Source organism: Puma concolor, chromosome D3 (assembly GCF_028749965.1).
Source record: "Puma concolor isolate L17-30 chromosome D3, mPumCon1.1.hap2, whole genome shotgun sequence".
Lineage (NCBI taxonomy): Eukaryota > Metazoa > Chordata > Mammalia > Carnivora > Felidae > Puma > Puma concolor.
Window position 1 is genome coordinate 90,546,446 of NC_141678.1, and position 19,590 is coordinate 90,566,035.

At 42.2% G+C, this 19,590-nt stretch overlaps 1 protein-coding gene across 2 annotated transcripts in view; it reads left to right on the plus strand.

The window, feature by feature from the left end:
- Positions 1-19,590, plus strand: part of ZNF407 (zinc finger protein 407) — a 458,246-nt gene that overhangs the window by 28,102 nt on the left and 410,554 nt on the right. For both annotated transcript variants that reach the window (XM_025931398.2, XM_086683227.1), the window contains exons 2-3: positions 293-5,013; positions 10,896-11,010. In XM_025931398.2, the coding sequence (XP_025787183.2) occupies positions 336-5,013; positions 10,896-11,010 (4,793 nt within the window). In that variant the 5' untranslated portion in view covers positions 293-335. The remainder of the gene's footprint in view (positions 1-292; positions 5,014-10,895; positions 11,011-19,590) is intronic.

The following is a 19,590-nucleotide window of genomic DNA, read 5'->3' on the forward strand; positions in this document are numbered from 1 at the left end:
AAACATACCGGTCAAGAGAATTAAGCACGGGAGTGTGTTTGCAAGCTGGGTGAGAACACTTTCAGTCGGAGATGCCACGGCATCGCTTCCTGCGTCAACCGTGTCCCCGAGTCTGACTTCACAGTCTTCGTAAGGATCACACGTGGGATCAAGTTCATCTCAACGGAAAGGAAATCTTGATGCTGTGGTACCTTTTCCGTTCAGTGTGTCCCTTCATGTTGCCGGTGGCCTGACTAACGTGTGCGTGTTCTTTCCGCTCTGAGGTGTAACGCCGCGTTTGCTCTCTCCGCAGGTTACGAGTGCCCAGTGAGCCGCCCTGACGCAGGACCTTCTTAATGATGGATACTGAGAAGAAGCCAGAGAACGATGAGGATGAAAATGCAAACAAAGAAGCAGGAGACTCGAGACATGTCTCATCTCATGATGTAGATTGTGGGCCCGTAGTTGATGCAGTAGCAAATTCCTCTGAAAACTCCACAAGCAAGAGAGGTTTTTCAGAATCCTCAAACCTCGGCAGCGTCACCGTGGGGCAAGATGGGAATAAACATGCTTCCAAACGAATGAAGTTATCGGCCGAGGCAGAGCACCTAAAGCGTGAAGAGCGGGGCGCTCGCGGGCTGGAAGCTTCTGAGAGCACGGTCCCCGAAGGGCACGTCCCATTGGGTGAGGCATTGAAGGAGACCCTCCTGAATGAACGCCCCGATGGAGGCACGAGTCTCCCCAGTGCCTTCTCCCCGCCTCCCAGTTTGAGCACCACTGATGCTGTTTCTCCGAAAACAGACACCGAAGAAAAGTCTGCTCGGGAAATGGTTTCCCTTGACCCGGGAAGAGAATCTCCTTTGCCCCTGAAAGAGATGAGTGTTGGTTGTACTGTTGGAAACGTAGATACGGTCTTCAAGTGCGACGTATGTGGTCATCTGTTTTCCTCCTGCACTGACTTGGAAAAGCATGCTGAGTGTCACCTGCAGCCACCTGGGGAACACGCCTGCTGCCACTGCAGCCACAAAGCAGAGAGCAGCGCGGCATTGCACGCGCACGTCCGGCAGACCCACAGGCCGCAGCGGGTCTTTTCTTGCGATCTCTGCGGCTTTCAGTGCGTGGAAGAAAACCTGTTGAATGCACATTATCTTGGCAAAACACACCTCCGGCGTCAGAATCTTGCTGCTCGTGGAGGATTTGTACAGATCTTAACAAAACAGCCCTTTCCCAAGAAACCTTGTTCCATGGGAACAAAAAGTGTTCGCGTGAAACCGAGAGCTTCTAAGCCAGTAGCAAAGGCTAGTGATTCAAAAGGATTACGAGACGTTGGAAGCAAACTTAAAGATTTCAGAGGGGGCCTTTCTCAGCAAAGCGGAAGTAGCAGTGAGCTGCTTGTCGAAATGACGCCGTCCAGGGATCCTTCGTCAGAAACAGTAGGGATTGTTGAAGAAAATGTAACTTCTCTCGGCATAGCTCGAAATCCTGAAAACCAAAGTAAAACTAAAAAGTTAGCTCTGGTCAGCTCAGAGGGTCTCTTAGATAAAGTGGAATCTTCCAGAAGTAGCCTACAGGCAGCGCACGGTATCAGCGCAGGCTCGAGACCAAGACCTGAGCGAAACGTCCTCACGTTGGGCGGTAGCTTCCGTCGACGAAGCGGCACTTTTACTTTAAAGGGCCAGGCCAAGAAAAGGTTTAATCTTTTAGGAATTAGTAAACGAGCAACTACTGATGCGCAGAGGGTGTTTATGAAACACTTGAGAACCCAAGTGAGAACAGGTGACGCAGAGTCTGCGTCCAGACACGCAGAAGCGAGTGGCGGTGTCCACAGTCTGTGTGTGACTTCCCCAGAAACACGGGACCCGAAGCAGGACAGAAGAAGCTCCCACCTCGCGTGCTGCCTGGACTCTCCCGCCGCGAGGCCAGCTGCCGCCCAGCAGACTTGTCCTTGTACGGACTGTGCTCAAGTAGCTACAGAAAGGACGGAGCTGGAGACCCGTGGGGAGGGGTGCCCCACCGGAGACGTGAAGCTTCGCTGCCAGGAGCGTGACTTTTCCAGCCCGTCGAGGAGGGACTCGGACAAGCATTTGTACGACAACCAGCACCAGCACACCGCCAGTGTCCTCCGTTGTCAGCGCTGTTCGTTTAGTTCCGAGAACGAACCAGGTCTTACAGACCACATGAAGGAAAAGCACAATATGTGTTTTGTCTGTACTCCTTGTAGTCTGTTCTTCTTGTCTGAGAAGGACCTGGAGGAGCACAGAACAACTGAGAAGCACGTTCGTTTATTGGTTCAGCCAGAGGCTTCTCAACCGCGTAACAGTGATTTGGTGTTACAGTCTTTACCCTTAAGTACTTTAGAATCAGAAAATACAAGAGATGCTCTGAGTGAGTCCGGTAAAGCAGCTCAGGAAGAGCCCGTTAAGTCCAGGGTGAGCCATGGACATGAAGTCAGGCATTCCAGTAAGCCTCAGTTTCAGTGTAAGAAGTGTTTTTATAAAACAAGGTCTTCCACTGTCCTCACGAGACACATAAAGCTCCGGCATGGTCAGGACTACCACTTTCTGTGTAAAGCATGTAATCTTTATTCGTTGAGCAAAGAAGGCATGGAGAAGCACATTAAGAGAAGCAAGCATCTTGAAAATGCCAAGAAAAATAACATCGGCTTGAGTTTTGAAGAATGTATTGAAAGGGTGTGTATAGGTGCAAACGATAAAAAGGAGGAGTTTCGTGTTTCTGGAAATGGCAGGATAGAAGGCCACGTGGAAGGTGCACAGTTACAGGAGCATGTCTGCCTCGAAAAGAGCGTGCTGACTACCAAGGAACTGTCACAGTCCGGCGGAATGACCAAAGAAGGGGAGGTCACTTTGACCGCCACCCCAAAGAGAGGGAGACCGAAAGGTAACATCTCACGGACATGTTCTCATTGTGGTCTCTTGGCCTCTAGTATCACAAACTTGACTGTTCACATTCGACGAAAGCACAGTCACCAGTACAGTTACTTGTGCAAAGTGTGTAAGTATTACACCGTAACCAAGGGAGACATGGAGCGTCACTGTGCCACTAAGAAGCATAAAGGACGAGTAGAAGTAGAAGCCAGCGGCAAACAAAGTTCAGACATCATTGTCGGCCCTGAAGGGGGTAACCTTGAAGCCTGTAGAAAGAGTGCCATGTCAGCGGTTTCAGGGGAGCACGCTAACAAGTCCGCTGAGTCAGATGCCTCTGTTTCAGAAAAGCCAGGAGCAGAGCGTGGAAATCCAACTGAAGTCGAAGTGGCAGGTGTGTGTCATTCTGTAGAGGGGGAAGCTGACAGCCGTCTTCCTGATAAAAAGGAACAGATGTGTCTGGAACCGGAGGGCCCTGTCCAGCAGGGGGACGCTACGGGTGTAAGCGATAATAAGTGTGTACACTGTGAGTTTAGTGCCCACTCTTCTGCTTCTCTAGAGCTGCACGTAAAACGGAAACATACAAAGGAATTTGCTTTTTATTGCATGGCGTGCGATTACTACGCTGTGACCCGTCGAGAGATGACGAGGCATGCAGCCACAGAGAAACACAAGGTGAAAAGGCAGTCTTACCTGAACTCTTCGGACATGGAAGCAGGTTCTGCAGACGTGCCCAGGAGTATCATCATATCCAACGAGCAGCATCAGCAAAATTCTGAGGAATATCAAGTGATTTCAGACCAACCATCTGAAGAAATTCTGAAATCTAGAAGTACCGCTGATTGTTCTGTTTTGGATGAGAATACTCATCTAGGTGTGGCTAAAGTACTCCGTGCTCCCGACTCAGTAGAAATTGAGACTGGAGATGAATCTAATCTCAGTGAAGAGCATTCCTTCTGTGAAACTTTCCAACAGCCCCTTGCCAAGGGAAAAGCTCTGAAACCCGAGGATGTGTCCCTTACTGTTTCCTCTGATTGTGCCTCCCCGAGCAGATTTCAGAGTGAAAATGCAGGAAGCTCAGCTTTGGATTATGAGCCAGTAGAGAGAAGCCACAGCATGCTGAATGACATTGGTGGTCCAGGCACGCGTGGCGAGAGTGATGTGGGACGTGTGGGCGAGAATGCAAGTGAAACCCTGAGCAAACGTGGATGTCCTGGAGGTTTAGGGGGAGGGCATCTGGCCGAAAGCACCATCCCTGTTGTGATGACAAGGACGGGACAGGAGCCAGACCTGGAGAGCCGTGGTCGGAACGACGTTGGAAGTGTGCAGAGTTCAGAGGACTTGAAAGATGGTACCCAAGAAGACCCCGTTCTAGAGAACAAGGAGATTCTGATGAATTCCCAGCATGAAACTAAAATTATCTTGGAAGAAGATGGTCTGGCTTCTGATAGCACAGTTGAAAGTAACGATGTGTATGAAACTATAATCAGCATTGATGACAAAGGACAGGCCGTGTACAGTTTTGGCCGGTTTGATTCTTCCATAATAAGAATAAAGAGCCCTGAAGATGGTGAGTTGTTGGACCAGTCTGAAGAGGGTCTCATAACCACAGGCGTGAGGATCGGTGAGTTGCCCTTAAAAGACTGTGCCCAAGGTGTGAAAAAGAAGAAATGTGAAGGTAGTTCTTTTGGTGAATCCACACGAATTCGTTGCGATGATTGTGGCTTCTTAGCAGATGGTTTGAGCGGACTGAATGTGCACATAGCCATGAAGCACCCTACGAAAGAGAAGCACTTTCATTGTTTACTGTGTGGAAAGTCCTTCTATACCGAGAGCAACCTCCACCAGCACTTGGCTAGTGCTGGTCATCTGAGGAACGAGCAGGCCAGTGTGGAGGAGCTTCCGGAGGGAGGGGCCACCTTCAAATGTGTCAAGTGCACGGAGCCCTTTGACTCAGAGCAGAATTTATTTCTCCATATTAAAGGGCAGCACGAAGAGCTGCTTCGGGAGGTGAATAAGTACATAGTGGAAGACACTGAGCAGATCAACCGCGAGAGAGAAGAAAACCAGGGGAACGTCTGCAAGTATTGTGGGAAGATGTGTCGAAGTAGCAATTCGATGGCATTCCTGGCGCACATTCGCACTCACACAGGTACGTACGTGCGAGCAAACCTGTGTTTACCTAGAAAGTGCGAACGCATGATCCAGTTGGCACATTTGGTCCCATCCGAACGTGGAGTCCTCGGGGCGTTTGCCTGTCGACCTTCCACCTGGCTCCCGTCACCCCGCTGCGCGGCCCTCTGGGCATCTGCCATAAGTCATCGTTGACGCCTACCATTTCCAAAGTTAATTAAGCCTTAGTGATTCCAAGGCAGGTGATTTGACAGCTTTCTTTTCGTTCCATCAAGAAGCCTTGCCCCTCTGATGCCTTTGTTAAATTCCCTTCTCCGAACAGCTTTTCAGTTGTTTCTGAGTCCTCGTTTGGTTTTTCCAAGGTGCTTACCAAGTGGCACTGTGTGTTTCAGAGGACACATTAAATGGCTTTTGAGGAATGAAATAATACAAATTTTCTTGGAATTTTAGGGATTTAAAGTTACTCATTGCCAGATGGTTTATTTCAAAAAGTGTAACTCCCAGGCAACAAGATTCTCCTTCCAAGGGTCACAGTTAGTGAACACTTTCCAAAGTTGCTATGTCGTGGGGATTTGGTTTTCACGCAGGCAGCACCTGATTCAGTCCCTGCTCTGTCAAATGTAGTGTTCCATTTTAATGTTTAATTTTGGGTGGAAATTTTTTTTTTAAACTTTGTGTGTGTGTGTGTGTGTGTGTGTGTGGAAAAATGCATAAGCCACTGTTCTAAATTTATGTAAAAATTCACTGCACTGTTTCTATAAACCTGCCATACATTCTTTATTTTAAATAGACAGCTTTTCTAAATCATTGTGCTCTGCTTAGACAAGTTCTGTCTTCATGGTTGAATTTATGAGTGGATTTGAATAATAAATTCACATTTCAATGAACATATTTTCATTAAAACTGTAAGGTTTATTTTACTGTACTTTTAAATAATGGCTTATTATTAAAGCTATACTTTAAATTCGTGCAGTTTTTGAAACTTAGTGCATGGTTACAAGGAGGAAGACAAAAGAGTGTGAAACGTTGCTAGTTTAGGGAGATTAAAGGCAGATAAAAGTTTTTCATTGAAGGAAGTACCAGGGCAACCTGCGTCAGATTAATCTAGGTAAATACAAACATTGTGCTCCTGGTGCTGACTGTTCCTAGAGGGGAGCTGTTGTCGGGAGTAAATCCAAATACTATTTGTTGGCATTATTAATACCTCTGTCAGCACTGTGCTTGCAGCTGGCTTTGTGAAATGATAGGGCTTTTAGAAATCAGGCTTGTTCACGTGTGTAGAAGGTGTGTACTTCCTCAACATGCCCTCTTAAGGCAGATAAAACGGAATAAAACTCAGAAAAAGATGCTAATGGACCTCTTTTTAGAATTCTTTATGCAACTGTCTGGTCAAGACATGTTGCTTATAATTGATGTGTCCATTACTTGAATTCTCTTGTAATTATAGTCAATAAGTCTTGTAAATGTGTTAAAGCTCACTAAAAGCATACAAATTCAAGAACAGAGTAAGGCTAATAATTTAAAATAATCAATGTAGGCATTTCAGCACTTAATTTCCCTTGTGTGTTGATAGCTGATCATTCTTAATCCATTAAGATTTATTTAGTCGTTTACAATGCAAAATAGGTTTGCACTGGTCACTTGTGCCATTTGAAAACGTCCACTAGGTTAAGTGCGGAATGTAGTCCATTAGTCTTCCTTGACTATATGTATTAATTGCATTTAAAATCAAGTTAATGTGGATGTGAAAGTGAGGTAACCATCAATATGTGACAAAGTAACCCTACTTATATAAGTTACATCATTGATTCTAACATTTAGTAAAAGTTAGCGTACTTTTTAACATCTTGTGTTGGGCTCATCAGCAAGTACATTTTTATCGTGTTCCCAGGCACCACGGAGGAGCCCTCTTCCTGCGGACACAATGCCAGTCCCACGCTTACAGCTCTGCAAGCCACTTTTCGGGGGATGTTGCTCTCCCAGCTTTAATCCAAGGTCTTTTTCTTGGGGCATCTGAAAATGAATTGCTTTTCTGATACTTTGCTTATGTCCGCGAAGTAGTAATGCAGGGGCTGTTATTAATGGTTAACTGGAAAAAGACTTACTCTTCCAATCCCTGTTTTCATATTTTGTGATTTACTCTGTACTTCATGTAGCCTTTCCTTCCCATCCTTAGCACGATGAAAGCAGCACTCTAAGAAATAAATGAGTTTTGGTTATCCAGAATTGTAGGAAGAAAGCACCCCAGAGTTTTCCTGTGCCTTTGCTCGTGTGAAGTCATCGGCGTGACCAGGAAGGGCAGTGTTGCCTTTCCCAGTACATTAGGAGCCCGGAAACAGTGGTGCATTTTCTCTCCTGCATTATTCCGTTGGCTAGAGCTTTACTTTCTCATAACAAAGTAATGAGAAAAAAAGTTACTTCTCATTCGGTTAGAAGACTGTCCGAAGCCCTTCATTTGGTGCTCTGAGTGCACTGGTCACTTGTGCTGTTGGGAAACGTTCACGTGCAGGGAGGTAGAGGGTTGTGTGGGCTCGCTGAAAAATTCTCAGGCTAGAGCTGGTCACTAGTGTTGCACTTAGTTCCTGTCTGCCGGTTTAGACGCTGAATCAGCTTGAGAAGAGGTGGTGAGGTGAGGTGGTCTGTTGACTCTGAGCATAGCCCGAGCAGGGGCTCCGCACTGGTCAGTGCCAGTCTCTGCGCTGGTCAGTGCGGGCCCCTTCAGGACCTGGCCCCCCGTGTTATTGACCGAATGAGGGAATGAAGGGCGGAAGGGAGTGTTCAGTGTGTAGGGAGGGTTGTAGAATGGAGGCCGTCGTGGCGAAGCATTGGATGATGGGTTCTATACATCGTACTTCATTCTTTAGTTTTAGTATCAAGTTTTAGTATCGCTTTTTACATGCTGTCGTCACATCCGCGTATGCCCGGCAGTTAGCAGTGACTGATGCCGAGGAGTGCCCGTGTAGGTCTGGGTGGAGAGTTTTAGTTTTAAAAGCCTTTGGGATTCTTTTGGTAAAATTGTAAGGGGCCAGAAAGCTAGAGTCCCTTTTGTTTTTCCCTTTCAAAACCTCAGAGGGATGCCTGGGTGGCTCAGGCGGTTGAGCATCCGACTTCCGCTCAGGTCGTGGTCTCCGGTTTGTGGGTTCGAGCCCCGCGTCGGGCTCTGTGCTGACGGCTCAGAGCCTGGAGCCTGTTTCAGATTCTGGGTCTCCTTCTCTCTCTGCTCCTCCCCTGCTCACATTATGTCTGTCTGTCTCTGTCTCTCTCTCAAGAATAAATACACATCCACTCTTATGTGGATCCTGAGAAACTTACTAGAAGACCATGGGGGAAGGGAAGGAAAAAAAAAAGAAAGGTTAGAGAGGGAGGGAGCCAAAACATAAGAGAGTCTTAAAAACTGAGAACAAAGTGAGGGTTGATGGGGGGTGGGAGGGAGGGGGGGTGCGTGATGGGTATGGAGGAGGCCACCTGTTGGGATGAGCACTGGGTGTTGTATGGAAACCAATTTGACAATAAATTTCATATTTTAAAAAAATACACATTAAAAAAAATTAAACAGGCAAACCCTCAGAGGCCAAATTAAAAGGAAAAAAACCCAGTGAGGATAATGCTGTTTCCAGGGATGGAACTATTTAAAGTAATATTGACAGTTTATAATAATCACAATACACTTGTGAAAAAGACAAAGGGAGAAATACATAATTTTATGAATTTTGCCTTATTAACAGTATGCCTGGCTTCATCTTGGGATGTGCATACCAAGCTTAAAACTGGAAACATTATTGGAAAAAAGGACTTTTTTTTCCCTTATGCAGAAAAGTATGATCTCCAGTTCCCTGGAATTTTTATGGCTTAGAAAGGAGATGTTAACACAGCCTGCTGTGAATAGAAGATGTGAAAGATAGTCAGGACCTCAGTGATTTCTGCATGAAAGCAGTCAGAGTAGCTCATTTATGTGCTGTCAGCACCCTAGCAGTGCGCGCCGAGACCTGGAGGAACTAGAGGTTTTCACTGAGGAGCCTCCTAAGGGAACTTGGAGGGTCTGTGCCCAGCCCCTGTGGCAGGCACGCTGACTCAGGAGGGACTCATCACAGGGTCAGTGCAGGGGGCACGCCAGGAAACTTAAATCCACAGGATACTGTAAATTAGCCTTTCACCCAAATTGTAATGCAGATACTGAGAGAGCTTTATTTTCTTCGGTTGGAGTCCTGATGTTATTGTTAATTAATAATTTCCTGAGTACCTTATTATCTTGAATGCATTTCAGTTTAAAGTACAGGTAAATTGGTTCTTCTCACTCCCGTCTTTTATGTGTCCCTTTATAGAATTCTGCTTCAGATGAAATGTTTCCAGGTAGTGTTAGGCTTGGTTTTATCAGAATCATTTAAATAAACTGTAGTTTCTAATGTGATTGATAGGGTGTGATCACTGTGAGCTGTGGTCTCAACCTGCTGTTGACATTTAAACAGATAAAGCTGACTAGATATAACCATTCAGGTGCTAAATATATTTTACATCTACTTCTAACAGCACAAGTGGAAGTATTAAGAGATCTGGCTTCATTGTCATTGAGCTGTGAAGTATTCAACCTTGTCTGCCCGCGCTTAGTACTGTTGACTTTTTTATTTCTGTTGGAAGATTAAAATTAAATGCTTCACTTTTTTTGTCAGCTTTTGGGAGTTAAATTGAAATTTAAGACTCTAAAATTTTTTACTGAGTACTTCAATTTCAACAAAGTATTCTTGGAGGATTATATTTTTCAAGGGCACTGCACAAAGGTTCATTGATCAGATGTGATTTATTGCAATTTTTTTATTTGAGCTCTTTTTGTATATTTATTGAAGTTCCCATATTTCATATTCTGTCTAACTATATTAGAAGAGATACTTCACCAAATAGGTACTAAACATGCTACGAAAGATCTGGAAGCATATTGTTCTGATTCTAGGCTGTGATTTTTATGATTTTCATTTATTTGTTTGAGGACTTAGCGGTTAGAAAATTGAAAAAAATGGTATATACCTGTTACACTGAAAGGAGTGTTGCTCTTGCTCACGTGGGTACCGATTATCTGTTAGTTAACCTTGTTCCAGTTACAGTCTGTCTGATACCAACACCGGGTTTGTTGACTCTGAAATTAGTTTGCTTTCTCATTTTTGAGTATAGGTTAACCTTATTTCTTTATGCAATTAAAAAAAATTGTTGGTACTATGCTTTTTAATGATGAAATATTTGTTCTTGAGATCAATAATAAATAAAATGTCAGTACTTCCTGGTTTGCAGAATCATCACAGATTTTTGACTATAAAATGATCATAAAAGCAGATAACTTATCCATTGTGTATTCTTACATTGTGTGCTACCAAAATAGTAATATAGTGAACCACTTGGGATAAATGTCCGAAAAAAATCTGAAATGCCATTCTTAATGTGAATAAATTGAAAGCTGCAGAAGTAGGAGGGAGATGGCCACTGAGAAATGTATTTGATGATAAATATACTTAAAATAATATCAGCTACTGTGTATGCATTTGTGTTTTATAATGTTCCATTTTAAATGCTGAGCGACTCCAAAAGATATTTTTGCGAATTGGTAGAAAAATATTTAAAATTACTTAGCCCATCTGATACACTTAGCACTGCTCAGAGGCATCACGTTGGACTTTAAATCTTAAGAGTGTTATTATTGAAAGTTAGGAACACTCACTGAAACATTAAAGTCTTCTTGGTGGAATAATTATGGAATGCGGGTCTGTTCCAGTTAGAAAGGAAAGCAAGTACTCCATTTTGGGGCCAGAAATTTCTAATCGGATGAAAAGTGTGATTTAAGATCTAGGCCTCTCCTTAAACTATCAGTACTGTGTTATTCAAATTCAAATCATATTTTATGTTAAATTTACTTAGGATCAAAACCATTCAAGTGCAAGATATGCCACTTCGCAACGGCTCAGCTTGGCGATGCCAGAAACCATGTCAAAAGGCACCTTGGGATGAGGGAATACAAGTGTCATGTCTGTGGGTGAGTAACCTGAAACCATCTCTGCCGTGGTGAGCCAGGAAGCATGTGCGGGATAGCCATTGTTTCAGAATTCAGAAGTGATATGAGTAAGAGTGGCTAAAATTATGCATGCGTACCCTCCTTTCCATTGTTATGGTAAATTCCTTAAATACAGTTATGACATTCTTCTCCCACTTCTAATCCTCTACTGCAGATGAGCAATTTTATGGGCTACAAGGTCAATTTGAACCTGTAATCTGTAAATTGACTAAATTATAGGATGTTCATTCACATTGCCAGAGAGAACTGTAAATTCCATTTAAAGACATAAAAAAAATACATAATACAGCTTTAGGAACGTATATGTAGTTTTTTTTTTCTCTTTTGCCATACTGCTTTAATTTTTAATCACATTAATGGCTAGCTATCCTGGACATATCCCATAAAGAGAAAGGCAGAAAAAGATTTAGTTTCAGACAACTGGTCACTGATTGTTGCAGAGATGAAGCTTAAATAAACAGTGTATAATGTATGTTTTTGTGTAACTTTATTCCAAAACTTGTTTGCCATTTTTAGTTAATGACTCTTCCTCTAAAGAATCGTTGCCGGTGTTAAGCTGTCACTCAGATGTGTTGCGTTTAATAGGAAGCACTGAGATGCCTTAATGCACAACTGATTAATTTAGCAGAATTGTTTAAAAGGTTTTAAAATGCCATGACATCTATGGTATATCATAGGACATTCAGAGCTGGATTTTAATACCCTCTCTCTGATTAAAAATATATTTTAATGCTATTATGCTAGAGAAATTAACTAATATGTGTATCCTGTGAAAACACTTTCTGTGAAACCTGAGAAACGTGCAATTCTTATGGCCGATTCCCTAAATACTACAGGCTCAATTAAATTATGCACTGTGCACATGTTACATTAGGTTTCCCTTTTTAGTGGAAGATTTAGTGGGCAAATATCTTTTAAGTCAAAAACAGCCTCTGTCTTTTGTTGGGCAGTCATGTCATGCCAGGATGCCGTTGCATTTTTTGACCCTTAAGATAGTTTTACAAATAACTTTGCAAGCAGTTTTATTAACCACGGTCTGTGATTTATTCATTGGCAGAATTGATGGCTCAGTAACTTGCAGCTAAAGTAAATGAAGATGAACCTTTGCCCTCAAGCCCCCTGAAGATCAGTGGGGAATGAGTTTTGTTGCCACTGGCTTTAGCTGCAAGGGTTGAGTGCCAAATGGTTCATTTTAATTGCTCTAGGTCTTGGAATTTTAAAAGATACCTCATTTATTGTTTTTACCGTATGAGTTGTAGGAAAGAGGAAGGCCCTGACTCCAATGAGAATTTGCGATTAGATGGCACTAAGCAGTTTCTTCCCCAGATCTTCAAAATAATTGGGCAGTTTTTGTGTGCTCTGTTATTAGAAATCTAATTCCTCCATTTTTTTTTTTTTTTAATTTTTATTAGGGTTACTAAGTCTTGAGAAAGAGAAGAAGAAACTTTTTTGGAGACTAGTTTCTGACCTAAGTAGCATCAAAAGCAGTACAGGATTGGTTGGCTTTGATTGTCCTTTTTAAACCCACTTGGCTCATTGCTTGTTACCGCACACCACTGACATGTGACACTCGTGGTCTATTTGCTCGATTCCCAGGATGAAGAGTTATAAATACATAGAGATACACTGAGTTGTGTGCTGATGCCACAGAGGTCTGAATGTATGCACGGGAGCGGCAATCTAGATTCCAAAACTGTGTCTTTGAGAATGATGGTAGTCATTGAACTTTATTTCGCTTTGAAATAATAGTTGTCTTAATTTTTTGTAAGTGAAATTTGATTTAAAATTTATAGAACAATAACTTTTCTAGGGTACATATTGTCACGGTGACGCTGAAAGTTCTGAAGAATTGTAGTAAACCCAAGAAGTGTTTGTCTGTGGAGTTGAAACGAGCAGTTTTGATGAGTTAGGTCTAACGAGTTAGAACCCTCTCAGGGGAAAGAAAAAGTATTGTAGGGCGTTCTGTATTTCCTGTATTTCAAATGGATAGGGCAGTAGGTAGGTTAAAAACTAAAGTGAGAATCATGATAAAAAGCAAGAATTGGCCGTCAGGTTAGTGGCAGTAGCATTGGTACATTAACACTGGTGACAATGTCAATTCATTATCATTGATGGCTAAATAATCCTGGAAATGCTCAGTGGACCTATTAGTTCCTGAACATAAGCAGCCCATGCTGCATTTCTTCATTAGCTTTAATTGCTATAAATTTTACCTTTTAAAAAAATCATGCTTTAAAAGGTGAAGTGATCTTTCAGGAACATTAACTCTATAATTTTGTCACAAACAGAAGGCCCTGCACTGTGTTTTCTTTTCTGCAGTACTTAGGATCTTCATCTCTGGCTTTTAGAATTTTATGAATAACCTTTTCGTTACCTGAATTGCAAGAAAATAAACTGCTTTTCGAATAGTTCTGACTAATAAATAAAAACAATGGAGCAGACATTTTAAAAATGAAATTAATACTCACAATGTTGTATTTTGTCCTAGTAACTCTTGCTTTTCTTGAAAAAAAAAAAAAAAAACCCTCACATTTTATAGCGAAATTGATGGAAATAGTAAACTGCGCGTTTTGTTGAATTGAGCACATTAGATTCTTTGTAATTGGTTTTTCATGTCTGCCTTTCTAGAAGATTGTAGACTCTCATCAGATAGGTATCTTGCGTACTTTTACTAAGGCTTGGCTGAAGAGTTGTGCGTTAGCTACCCCCTTAACAAAGACTGCCTTTTAAAACTTTTATTCCAGTTGTTTGCACCTACAGTGATTTTCTTTGACTCGTTAAGCTCGGTTTTAAGATAATTGTCTCCATTTCATCAGCAAATCTTAGTTAAGGTATATTACGGATGTAAGTCAGTTTGACAAAAATAGCTGAATGTGTTAGACGTCTAATTCCTATCAGGTAGCTAGGGTTCAGAGTTCAGGATTTAAGTTTTGTTTACCCATGGTTTATATATGTGCCCCCAACATGGTAAAAATTTCGAAAATGTATTGCTTTGCGCTTCTTGTTTTAAGAACCTGTTGTTGATCACTTTATTTAGAAGCCTTTTATTTTACTTTCACTTTTAAGAGGAGGAGTTTTTGAACAATACAGTTTCTTAACGTTTTTCTGACATGTGAATGTGATCTCAAGTGGGGTTTTATAGGGTATAGGTTGTATTTTTATTCAGCACTTGCTGGGTAGTTCACATGAGCATGTGCTGTGGAGCTGACAAGGGTTAGTGGGGAGAGAAGAAATAATAGAGCATCTCTCTGCAGGAGTTAATCATGTTTGTTGGGAACATGTGTTTAGAAATAAGTGAAACACATATTTCCCTAAATCAGTGATTCCTACCTTCGACTACTAAAAACACAACTTGAAATCTGGGTGGCTTATAGACCCCATGTTTCATTAAATCTGTTTAAATTTATGTCTCTCTGTCTCTGTGTGTATCCACACATGTAATAGGGTATGTGATCCTGTCCATAAGAAATGGTATTTATGCGGTGGTGTTGTTTGTTAACATTCACTTCATTTGTTGATCTCATAGTGTCATGATATTGTTCATCTCATGTTTATTATCCCCATTGTACAGATGGTAAACTTGAGATTAAAAGTATTTTTGGCGATGGAGTCAAATTATGTACTGGTAAGAGTAGACCACGGTTTCCTTACTTTTAACTGTCCCTTTATTTTTTTAATTTTTATTTAAAAAATTTTTCTGCTTTGTGCATTATCTGTTGGTTTGTTATTGACTTTAATTTGTACTTATTTTTTTCTCTCTAGGTTGTTTTCCCCAGAATGTAATAACTGTAATTTACCTACCTCCTTCCAGCCCCTAGCCAATTTTGTTTTCTGCTTTTGCTCAGGTTTATGTTCTTTTGAAAACTTGCTTGCATGGTAGTTTCCTCCAGCATTCTGGAATTCAGTCTGTTTTTGTGTCTCTTTCTCTGTTTCACTTTCTCACATTAAAGCATTGTTTTCAGTAACTTTATCATTCTTCCCCTTTGTTGTGTATGTGTTGGTAGTCTATTGCACTTGAGTGGTTACAAATTGAACATTGCATAATAGAATTAAGTGCCAGGACAGGTGAGAATATTCTTACCTTTTCATTAGGATGAGAGGGGTGAAGATTGATCAGCTTTGGTTACTGTGGTTGTTTTTTATGATCAGTTACTTAGGAAAAAAAAGAAAAAAAAAAGAGTAGCAGACCAGTGTGATTTCCACCAACCTCATAAGTGCTCGCTGACTGCTGCATGCCGTGATTCAGAGACCCCAGTACGCGTAGTCTGGGGATTAGGTTATTTTCTGAAGGACTTCCCTGTGTCTGGTCTTGAATCTTGTGTGTCGAGTTAAGTAGTAGAGTAGAATTTACCTAATCAGGAGAGAATAAGGGCATTTTCTTAAGTCTGTTACATCCGGGTTCACGAAAAGATTCTAGACATTTTCTATTGTGTATTGATGTGCTTATGAGCTGTTTATTCTTATTTGGTTTAAGAAACCTTAAATAGAAAGTTACTAATGCAGTAAAACTCTGTGTGTGTGTGTGTGTGGCATTACCTAGTTTTTGTGCATTAGAAGGGATCTCTATGTAGATGATTATAATGTCACTTTCTGACCTTTGCAGCTTGAATAATTGTAAATCATTGCTTCATAATGTGTCAGAGAATGTCTGTACTAGGCAATTAAATGGCAGAATATAATAGACCAAATTATTGCCTGTCATGTTTTCAACAACACAGTTAGTATTTGAGTTACACTTAATCATTACGTGCATTAGCAACTTCATTGGAATCCAGCTTCAGGCTGAGCATGAAATACATTACATTATTTAAACCTCTAATGGTACAAGTCATTTATTTGTGTTGAAGTCTACAACATGCAGAGTTTCATAAAGCAAGGAACACTTGAGAGCTTAATTTATCCAAATCAAAGTCTAAATGCAGATAAACACAAGTGGCAAAAATTAGTAATTTTTATAGGCTGGAAATATTTAAAAATACATGGTTGTGGGTAATTGTAGGCAGCAGGAATAAATTAAAATCACTATTTTTAGTCTGTTCTGAGAACTAAAGCTGTGTATACCTAAATCATTAAAAGCACCATGGAATTGCATTTTTAGCTGAACAATTAATTACACCCATCATATCTACAGATGTATCCAGCCAGATAACATAAGCATTTGGTTTGACTGGTTGTTTTGGTTAAAAAGATATAGATAGAAAGAGTTTGTTTTATGGTCTGGCATGAATTATGCTTGTAACAATGTAAAATGCAGGTTCTCTCAGTTTTGTAAAAAATTTAAATTAAGATTCAAATACTCTTATTTTAAAGGGTATATTACATACTTTATGTATGTAATATATTGATGCTTTTTGTTTGATGATATATTTTTTGCCTTTCGTTTGAAATTTAAAAATGCCACGTAGTGATTACTGTCTCTCTTCCTGTCAGCGAGGAATATAAAATTAACATTGTTAGTTTATTCCTCTGGTGCTAGAGTCCTTGAAGTCCCGTTTAGTGAATGATCATTGTCTTAGATTTTTTACGTCCAAATCACTTTGTAATTTGAATGTCTAAAAGACATCTTAGTTATAATATTAAAATAAAAAACACTCTTTCTCAGATACGGATTCTAGGGTATTTTACAGGGAACTCTTGTAAATCCAGGACAGATTTGGGAGTGAGATTGGGACAGTGGAGGAGATGGTGAGAGGCTTTGCCACCCCCACACCTTACTCTCCATTTTGTAGTGGTGTTTTCTTGAATTTTCGTCATGGAAGAGGGGGTCATAGGTTTATTTCGAGGCAGTGTGTATCGTCAACCTGTAATGAAATAGAAACACAATATACGTTGTCATTTCTTGGTGGTGTAGTTGACAGCATTGGCCCAAGATCTTTTTCAGTGACAAATTCCTATCTCAGGGACTTTTTTGTTTTTTTGCTTTATTTTTATTTTAAGATGGTTCCGTGGTGATTTTAAGATCCAGTTGTGGAATCTCAGGATTCTTTAGCTCTCCTGATCCATACGGTGGAATAGGGGGGGATAGCCAGTCTTCTGGTTTCCTTTGCCTGTCCTGTGATTTCTTTGCGGGGAGGGAAGTTAACCTGTTTTCTCCTTCCTTCTTCCTGCTCATGTGGTTCTGAAAGGCGTTTACTTTCTGAAAGGTTTTGCTCTTTGATTTGTCTAAGTCTGAGTAAGAGGAGGTGTTGGAAGTGTACATAGGAGGGAAGCATAACCAGGTCTTGATTCAGGTCCTGTAGGGCACACTCTTGAGAGTGTCCTCTCTGTGCGGAGCCAGTGACCAGCTGGTGCAGGGGCCTTGCCAGGGCTTTGCCATCATGTGCTCCAAGCAGGAGAGACAGACGTGAAGAGGGACGCACGAGGGGTAAGAAAGAGCAAGGGACAGAGGTCTGCGGGGAGTGCTTGGCTCTGCCTAGAAACACCAGGAAAGGCTTCCTTGAGAGGTTATGTTTGAGTTGGGGCTTAAAGGATGAGGACGTGTTCGCCAGGCTAATTTGGACAGTTTCAGTAGATGGAGCAAAAGAACAAAAGTAGTGAAGTGTAGAATACTTAAGAACCTTGCAGGAATTTCCTGGAGTATAAGTGGCTGATGGGGCGAAGTGGAGGGTTTTAAAAATACTAAATAAACAGTAATGGAACATCAATACATGCCACTGCTGTTGGTCTTTAGGGCTGAAATGGCCAAAACAATAGCTGCTTCAAATGGAAGGAGAAAGCTCAGGTAAAGACACGTCCAAGTCTCGCTGGACCAATTCGGAAGGTTGCGTTTCGTCGGGTAGCCGGCACTTGGGACGCAGGTGAGTGGGAGTTAGGTAACCAGGGCAGCCCATTCCAGGCAGGGTTTGGAGGTGTTCAGTACTTGTAAGGACGGTAGCCCCGCCAGAGTTGAGGTGGTGAAGCAGGGAGGACCTCCCTGGGGGGCTGGGCGAGGCGGGCCGGGCCGGGTCACAGAACTGTGGCATGTTGCCTAGTGAGTGCTGGCCTTTCCGCCGCTCCTTTTTGACTTGTCTGCTGTCCTCCAGTTTTCTGGACTGTGAGTAGTCAGGGAGGGGACGAGGTGGAGAGCCTGCTAGGAATCAAGGGGCAAAGTTATTTTTATGAGAATTTCACTGTTTGTAATTTCAAGTAGGGATGCTATTGATTGTGGATAATTGTGATGAAAACTGGTTGATCCCAGTTCCGTGTAACCTGAGGCAGCATAGTTCCAAATAATAACTGCAGGGACGGGGGCCCCTGGGGGGCTCAGTCGGTTGAGCATCTGGCTTCGGTTCAGGTCATGGTCTCACAGTTCACGGATTCGAGCCCGGCGTCGGGCTCGGTGCTGATGGCTCAGAGCCTGGAGCTGCTTCCGATTCTGTGTCTCCGTCTCTCTCTGCCCCTCCCCTGCTCTCACTCTGTCTCACTCTCAAAAATAAACATTAAAAAATTAAAAAAAAAAAATTGCAGGGACGTAGAGTTGTGTGGCCACGCTGCAGATGTCCGTGTGCTGCTGGTACCTTGGACGTTGATGTTCCAGTTGTGTTTCCGTGTGCAGGTCATGTGCATGGGAAACCATCCGTGTAAAGATGCATACTGGTTGGTCATGTGCTCTCTTCCTCTACTTCTTAGTCCTTGGGTGCTTTTCTCGTGGGTACCCATGGGCTCTGCCTCCACATCCTCTGTCTGCTCTCGTTCGGCCCTGGAGACCTCTGCTCCCCTTGCTGCCCTTGTAGCATTTTAACAAGAACTAGCACAAAGGCTTTATTACCTGACTCCCAGAGTGCCAAGGAACAATGGTTCCAAGCACAGCAAGTGCTCCTCTCTGGATCTATGAGTTTTCAGAATGTTGTTTTTGTACTGCTGTTTCCATTTGATGCCGAGGCGCTGCAGGAATCTACTGGGCTGGACCAAAGGGTGGTTGTTTGGAAGGACCCAGAGAGAGTTAGTTAGCATGTTGAATACAGTTAGGTCTCCATGTGGTTCTTGAGGAGCTGGAAGATCCTTCTGTGTTGTCTGCCTCAGTAGAAGATCTTCCTTCCTACTGTGTTTTGGAAGGTGCTGCTGTAAATGAAAGGGGTGGGAACGGTCTCGTGCTGGTAACACACCGGGTAATTGTCGTGATCATAGTAGCAAATGGGGATGGGTTTTTAATATTGTGGCCGGTCAGTGCTTCAAAACAGAAATTTGCACTAGTCTGAAAAATTGGAATGCGCTTAAATATTAAAAAGGTATTTCAGTGTCCCCCAATGGAATTTGTTTTAAAAACAGGGTTTTAGAAGTCACACTGTTGTCTGGTCTAATCTCTCTGGTAGATTAAAAAAAATTGGGGTTAGGGTCTTAGGTGACTTCTTGAGAATGGAGACAAGAACTCGGAACTTCTGACTCTAAGGTTGATGTCGTTTCCATTTACTCCACGGGCCTCCTTCCTGTTCAGTCTTAGTTTATTCCTGATACTCTTCTTGTTTCCCTGGTTTTGGCCTCCAGTCTTTTAACAAGGGAAGCGATGGTTACGTGTTTAAGCAGCAAACTTCATTAATTGATCCACGTAGTCATTTACGTTTT